General features: G+C 38.0%; 1 protein-coding gene across 1 annotated transcript; it reads right to left on the reverse strand.

Moving 5' to 3' along the window:
• Positions 1-4798: 4798 nt before the first annotated feature.
• LOC103961196 lies at positions 4799-7573 on the reverse strand. The gene is made up of 9 exons (XM_009373729.2): positions 7329-7573; positions 7170-7232; positions 7015-7070; positions 6496-6589; positions 6271-6331; positions 5873-5954; positions 5714-5769; positions 5431-5494; positions 4799-5284 (listed from the first exon to the last, which is right to left on the reverse strand). Exons 1-9 carry the CDS (start codon positions 7464-7466, stop codon positions 5221-5223), a joined length of 678 nt encoding a protein of 225 aa, XP_009372004.1. The 5' UTR covers positions 7467-7573; the 3' UTR covers positions 4799-5220.
• Positions 7574-8441: the final 868 nt, after the last annotated feature.

Consider the following 8441-nt stretch of genomic DNA (forward strand, 5'->3'; position numbering starts at 1 on the left):
ACAACAGGGTTACCTTAAGCAGTGTAGGAACGATAGGTCCAAAACACACTTTGGTAAGGAATTTTAACCTGGATTGTAATTTCGGTTGTCCAATCAGTTCTACATTGTCACTTTATCAACAGAACATGGTTCGATATCGTCGTTTTTCATTTATGTCAGTAGCTACCATATAAGTGAAAACATCATCAATGGTAATCCCATTTCAATTCCATTAACTCATCCAAACTAGTATACTGGACCCAGAACTTCAAGTTTCGGAAGTAATCCAGATTAATCTCATGATGGAAATGATTTGAGACAGTAATCGAGTATAGATTCATTGTGTGCCATGTCTTCCTATTTTAGGGAAATGAATCCTATTAATCAAGTAATTTGTCATGCTCCAGGTCAAGACAGATTAATTGGCTATCTGCCAATGTACCGGGTCGTTCAACAGGGGTGGCCAAACCGTCCAACAGGGGCGGCACACCCTTCGAGGATATTAACTCGACGTCTGTTAAGTACGTATATCCTTGCAGGCATGTTTGCAACTGCTATATGATCTCATTATTTTAGCTAGATTAGAGGAATGCGTCTGGAGCAACATTCTGAAAGTTAGAATACATCACACTTGTTTATTACACTTATGCAGTACGGGGATCAAGATGAGATATAGTGGGCAACGTCTATGCAAGTTCGCGCCGTTACAGGAACGTTGACATTCTTATCTTCCCTTAACGACGGGAAGATTGTCTCATTGAAATGACAATCCACAAATGAGCGGTAAAGAGATCACGTGCAAGGGCTCCAAGAGAGTTAGTGTGAAGGAGATTCATAATCGACAATGATTCACATCCTTCTTTGAGGACCCATATTGGTACATTGCAGCGGCGCAACTTGGCACATGGAATGCACACCCAAAATGCGTAAATACAAAGCGTCAAGTTCGTACCCAGTAACCAACTATAACATCAAATCGGTTAGGTGGCAATGGGCCTCAAGGCAGACTAACATAGATGCGTACAAGATTGCATAGCCTTAGGCATAAACCGAAAATGCTTGGTACGTTACTAAGGTCCGGGCGGTCATTTAAATTGTGCTTTATGATCACTCTATGAGGCTATTTGGGGTGAAGATGGGAATTCGATGTTCAATTATAAACCCAAAAGACATGCAATACTTTATCAAAAATCAGCAATATAAACTCTTAGGCATTATTCAATCTCCCAGACTTTATGGGATAAGTAGGGTGGTGAACCCTTGAAATCGGCCAGGAGGTTTAGCAGCAATGTGTGTATACAAACATGTGACCATTTTGTCGATTCATCAATCAAAACCATAAGTATTTGTATGGTCCGCATTTTGGTTGGATTAGTCCACATATATTCCCTTGAATCCACTGTGAAAAAGGGTGATTTTGTATTTTTGCAATGGATGATTTAGAAAATCAATTTTCCTAATGAGCAGGCTAGGCAAAGTGTGCTTGTAAGCACAAGATCCTTACTTCGGGTAAGGAGATGCGTCGTGGTATCATTGTTCGACCTAAATGTCCCAAATGGTCGTGCCAAAGCAAGTAAACTACTCAATCACCAGGTTCCAAGCCGGCTACATGTGGTGTGTTCCCAGTTGGGACAGCCCATTGGCCCCAAAACAAAACTTCATGCTCATTTTTGGAGGTGGTGCAAAGATATTTCACTCTATTTTCTTTAGCGGTTTCATTCATGATCATTGTCATCTCGAATATCCTTAAAACTTAAACGATGTTCTTCCGAAACGGGGAAAATATAAGGTCTCTTAAATGGTAATGTAGTACCATTCATACAATGAGGAGTGTGCCAATGCTTTTAATTGGGTTGGATAAACGTGAAGTCGTTGCTAAAGTTGTGATTTAGGTGTAAAGTTAGTGTGTGTAGTATCGCATTCATCCAGATAACTAACTTCCCCACATTCATACATAATCACATGTTTAATTGAATTTGGTCACATATATACAAGAAACATGATTCAATTAACTCGTGTTCGAGGACAACATCAATAAGATTATCCATAACTAAAACTAACACCAAATGTGAATCTAAGAACATAAAAAAAAATGTTCACAAAGTAAATGGTTTACTAAAGGGATTTGGCCAACAAGGTCATCCATGTCAAAATTCTGCTCTTCCAACGGTTTTCAGTAGAGCAAAATTAGTCTCACATATTGACTATGAGAATGGTACTTCTTAACAACATTGGTAAGGGCACGAACATATGCATAACCAACGATCTATTCCATCAAGACAAAAGTAGATTCTGCAGGGTTAAGGTTTGGGAATACTATCCCTTATTCTTGAAGTTTGAGGTCTTAGATGCCAAGGATCATGCTTTAGGCATGATGCCACACCTTGGCAGACTCTAATTCTGCCATAGGTTGTAAAAACAAACTCGAAATTGAATTATGAGAGAGATAGACCCATAATTGGGTTTGGTAGGCTCTAGCCGAAACTAAAGGGGTTTGTTCGGTAGGCCTCTACCGAAGTAAAGCAATATCATTCGGTGCATCCCTGCCAAAGTAGGGCACCACCATTCGATAGGCTTTGATCAAACTGGGTTAAGTCATTCAGTAGACTCTAACCAAACTGGATTTATACAGTTTGGTATACTCCAGCCGAAACTGGGTCTATACCTTTTTCTCACGTTTGTGGTAGTAATCAAATCCGAGAATTTGGTAAACTTTCACTTTCTACACTTATTGCTTCAGGAGCGAGGTAGAAACAAGGAATGACGAGAAAAGTATTTTCCAGTCAAAATTCGATCGGATTCAAAAACTTCAGAATTATACTCACTTATGGATGTGATCATGGTGTGCTTCAGGCAATATCATTCATGATTAAACAGGTCATAGAAGCGAGTCAAAGATCCATGAAATCCTTGTTCGCTAAGTACTTTCGTGGGTAATGCTTCAGGCATAAGTCTTCGAATGAAGAGCATGATGAAGGCTTATTCAACTCTTCCATGCCATTGTTGGCTACAATGGTTTTCAGCTTCTTAATAGTCAAGTGGAGATTCACGTCTTGTGCCCACATAAAATGGTTTCAGTCAAGAAACGTCCAAATCAGTTAAATCGAACTTGTGACAATTCAACAATCCACTGAATGAAGGAAACAAGATTGTGCATAATGTTATGGACAATAAAACATCCATAAGCATCAAAGTTAGAACATTCGGATTTTAATACATGGTTTACATGCAAAACGTCGGGTTTTCATGGGTGTAGGCCTAGCGTGTGTTGGCTTTGGGCCTAAAAAACCATGCATGGGTGCAGGCCTAGCTTGTGCTAGCCTGTGGGTTGGTGCTGGGAAGCCCAGTCGAAGTTAGGTTTCAGGTGGGTCATGGTGAGTCAAGCCCAGCAGCAAAAGCTGCGAGTGAGTGGGCCGAAGGCTGGGGCGAAGTATAGCAAGCAATAGGCTGCTGCAGGCAGGCCTGTCATGGGTCAAGGGAAACCTAGCAACTATGGCCAAAAAGGTTACAGGCTTCTCGGTTTGGGATAGGGAACTTCATGCCCGTGTAAGCCTACCAGGCCGAAGGCCTTGCGCCTTGGTGCATGAGCAGCTAAGCCCAAAAAGCTGCTGCCGTGTGGTCCAAGGTGTCAAAACGACATTGTTCCATGATTTGCTCCAGACAGCTAGGCTGCAGGCCAACGCGGTGGGTGTCACAGTGATAAGGCTGCCATGTCGCATAAACCCATATATTTTTTTTTCCGACATGTGTAGGGTTTGAAAAACCCTAAATTGCTTCTAATTTATTTGATGTTTTGACTCACAAATTCCACATAGCAATATAATTGCGTAATGCATGAAATGTGTGTGTGTGTGTGTGTGTATCGGAAGGTAAATATGAATGTAGGGGGTTCATGCATCATGGGGAATGTTTTCATGCTTCATGGTTGCTTCAAATATCTTACTTTATTTTAAGCGTACCTGATTGGTAGAAAACAACAAAAGCCTTTGAATTTGTAGAAGATCCTTCCCTGAAATCCGAAATTTCATCTCCAATGCGTTGTATCACGTTCAACAAAGAAAAAATAACTTGAATCAATAGCATGTAGATCAATTCAATAAAATAATAAATTAATCATAAAAAGAATGATTAAAACATAATACTCCTCTGATTGAAGATCAAACTCTCTTTAGCGCAGCATCAAGAGCATGCTAATAACGTGTTGCAGGCCTAATTTACTGAATCATATAAAGGACAGAGAAAGGGGTGCGGCACAGTAGAGAGAAAAAGAGAGATGTATAATTGTGAGGTGTGTTCTATTCCACCCCATTGTGACTTTATTTATAATAGTAGGGAAGGTTAAATTTTTACCCTAATAGGATTACAACTCTAATATGATAATATCTAACCCTATAGAATATTGCAAGATATCCCTAGATACATTAAGATTTACACAATCACATTCCTAATCTAATAGGACTGCAACACACATGAGATTTTATGGACTACTCTAACATTCTAATTGAATATGCCCATATTTTTTTTTAAGTTTTATGAACACCTTTAAAATTTGATTGAATACTCATGAACTTCTACGAATTCATTCAAATTCGTGATTGAATACCCGTGAATAAACTCTTTTAAAATCTTTTAAATCCTTGAATACGAGCCCTAACCCACAGCCAGGGGGAATTACGAACCATTCTTCATTGTATGGAAAATTAAAATCCAACTGAAACTACCATAATCTGTGTTTGATCGGAAATACTTAATAATCGTAGGATTAATCTCCACATCATGATTAAGATCAACGCCCACGATCGCATCTACTCCAGCCGCCTTCTGATCAAATTAATGGTTGTATATTTCATATTTGTATCTGTGTATCTGGAAATCCATGTCCAGAATACATTGACATCTCAAAAGAAACATGTTAATCTATGCAACAAACAGGTTCTTAGCATGGTTAAGTATCCTTGAGGTACAACTGTGAGAGTTTAAACCGTTTGTGACCATACATATCAATTGCGGACATAAAAAGAAGATTTCAGTCTGATTAGTTAAAACTCTGACCAGGCTTTCGGGCGTTTAAATTTCATTCAGCTTTCTTCTTCTAGAGAGATTGGAGATCGATCTTCTTGAGTGAAATCAGATAACAACATACGCGTTCACTGCATCATACCTACCCCAACTAGTTTCATTTTCTCTTTCCGACTGAGTTGCACATGAAGACGATGTATTGACGCTTTCAATGGTGTTCTATCATTCAACCTTTGCCACACCTCCAGCAGGCATGTTGCTTTCTGCAACTCTCTCCCTCACGAACCTGGAAAGAATAGCAAAATTTCACATTACCAGAAAAATAGGTAGAGCAAAGCTTGAATAACCACGCAACACTGATTGAACTTTGATAGCTTGTTCCTAAACTCTATTTTCCAGGTAACAAAGTAGCCCAATATTTCAGAAACATACCTTGCTAACTTGTCCCGTGATGATTGCAAGATGTATATCGACAGAATAAAAGAAAGCATGAGACCTGTTGAATGCATGAAAATGGTTAGTAGCAACAGTGTCAGAAAAGCCCTACATTTAAGTGTGCTCTCAACAAATATATACATTGATCACATTAGGTTCACATATGTTGAGCGTCAAAGTAATGGTATGTTCTTTAAACAGTTGGTTTGAAACTTCGAAGATAAGGCTTGGGGGAAGGATAATGAATACACAATGACAATACTCAAGCATTGATTTTTACCTGATCCAAACAGTACATAAAATCCAGAAGTCACGTCTATCTCTGATTGCTCCTCCCTGCGTGCATACGACAAGATTATGTCACATTTCACAAAGTGCAAATCCGAAAGCCCAAGACTTACACAAATCATAACTAAAAGATAAGTGAAGTGATGCGGACCATGTATATCTGACCAGCACATGCTTTGGCCAGTGCTGAGCATCCCAAAATTGTTTGCGAATATCTGGATGGATTTCTAAGTCTGCTCAGACAGAAGAATCCACACCACAACGGTTATAAGAACTCCTCGACCAATAGCAAAATTAACTCAAATTAGAGGTGCTTTTTGTTTTCCAAAAATGATATTAAAGCTCGAAATATATCAATGACATCAAAGAGGCCTATTGCCTCCTTTTGTTTAGACTGACCTAAATGATGAAGGAACAAAACTAACCAAAAATATGATGAATGGATAAAGTGCCTGCATTACAAGACAGACCCTTCCAAAAGGCTAGCTTAACTCACTATGATAAAGAATTTGAACTAGATTAACGAAGGAGCAAAATGGCATTACGTACAGTGGTGAGGCATATCCACAACTTTAGCAGTGACACCATGCAGATCACTTCCCGAGTACCTCTGTATTGCATGCAAGTCAGTTTTCTAACAGATAGATAAACTTACAGAATCAATTGTTTGCATTATCTAAAAGAAGCTATTATCCCAGTAAGCCACTACTTTCCATTTTCCCAAAGGATAATGGCGTCGAAATTATGTTCTAATGCGCATAACTCACAACTTACCAAATGGACATCAATCATTGGGACCTCAGAACTTTTACGATTTATCACAAAAAGCCACGGTATTAAAAACTTTTCTCTCCCAACTTGAAATGATCTGCACAAGAAAACTTCCTGTAAATATGAATTTGACCAGACATGCTCGTAACTATAAATTTCCAGAGCCTATGAGGAGATCCAACCAGTATCCAGAGAACCTAATTCAGAAGCAAATATACAATCTACAGCTTCGGTTTTTTGAATCAGATGTCACAGAAAACTTAATGAAACTGTTAATTTATTGGTAATTCTAACATTAAGATTCCAAGTTTTGCACAATGCACATTCAATTACAAAGTAGATACAAAAGTAAGTTCAGCTACCAAACTTCAAATTAAATTACACAAACTACTCGATTACGAAATGTTTCACCCTTACTTACATAGATAGTTAGCTGATTCTTAGCAATCTAATAGTGATAATATAACGAAAGAAACGAAATGTGAATCGAAAGACGGAACTTTCAGCCTTAATTATACTCACATCTTATAAGCATCAGCTCCTGTATAACCCATTGGCTTCGCTATAGGAACTAACACCTACAAATTCATAAACCAGAAAAATGAATAAATTTACTGACTATGAAAAAACACACAAAAACCTGAAAAGAAAACCCAAATTGAAAAATACAAATTTACCTCACGATTGACAGCAAATATTGGGCAATGTCGACCGATCATATCATGCCATTCGGTTTTCATCTGAAACCACGAAATTGCACAAAACCCATTGAAAATTAAATAAAACCCATTACAATTGAGCCGAAATTGGATGAAGGTTTTAGAGAGAGCACGGACAGAGTGATAAAGGCCCATCTTGCTCATGGGGACGATGTCGCCTGGCTTGTAAGCGGCAGATATGCAGGGAATTGACAGAGAAATCAGCAGAGGAAGAAGCAGGAGTGAGAATCTCGATCTCCTTCCAGTTCCCTCCATCTTGTAGATTCTATCGCTCTGAAACTTTAACTCGATCTTCTGAAGCTGGAGACTGGAGGTTGCAGATGAAGCCGTCACCGGGCAGAAATGTGAAGGAAAATATTATTTCGGGTTTGGAGTTTGGATCATTTGAGCCTTATATGCCAAAAACCAAACAAACATTTTAACGAATTAGGCCCAATACAATTTTTTAATGTACAAATAATATTGTCGAAGAGGAAACTAGGCTTTGGATCTCGAGCGTAATGGTAAATATTTATCACCAACTAAGTTAATTACACCAACACTCTCTAAAGTTTATCAAATTTTCATAAAACCCCCTCAAGTTTGAGACATTACACTAACATCCTTTCACGTTTTAATTCACTTTCACATAACCCCTTCAGTTAATTTGTTAGTAAATTTTGAGTGAAGGGGCTATGTGAAAGTGAATTAAAACTTGAAGGGGTGTTACAGTAATATTTTAAACGTGAGAGGTTTTGTGAAAACTCAATAAACCTTAGGCGGTGTTAGTGTAATTAGCCCAAGTACTATATACAGCGAAATTAAATTGTAGTGGGCTAATGTACAATGGCAAAATCGACAAAATTGAATGTACAAGAACTAAAGTGGAAAATTTAACAAATTACAAAAATCGAAAATGAAATTTGACGTCTGAATACAAATTAAACGCTACTGTTCCATGTGATGTTATGGTGTTCGTATAAACTTTTTATTTTTTGTTTGATGGGATACAAGTTGAGTGGATGAAATTTTGAATGTAACATATATTGTTTGACTTCTTGCGTGTAAGAACTTATTGTTTTTAGCAGACAACTTACAATTTAACACATACGATTAAAGTTTTTTTTTCTTCTTTTTTCCGGATGTTAATAAGCTACTTCTCATACGCATCAAATTGTAATTCGTAGATAAATAGCCAAAAAATATATGAAATTAACAGCCTCCAATTGATATTTTCCCACCTTGTTTGGC

This window comes from the organism of the source record quoted next, unplaced genomic scaffold, assembly GCF_019419815.1.
Source record: "Pyrus x bretschneideri cultivar Hongxiangsu unplaced genomic scaffold, Pyrus_bretschneideri_v1 Contig2, whole genome shotgun sequence".
NCBI lineage: Eukaryota > Viridiplantae > Streptophyta > Magnoliopsida > Rosales > Rosaceae > Pyrus > Pyrus x bretschneideri.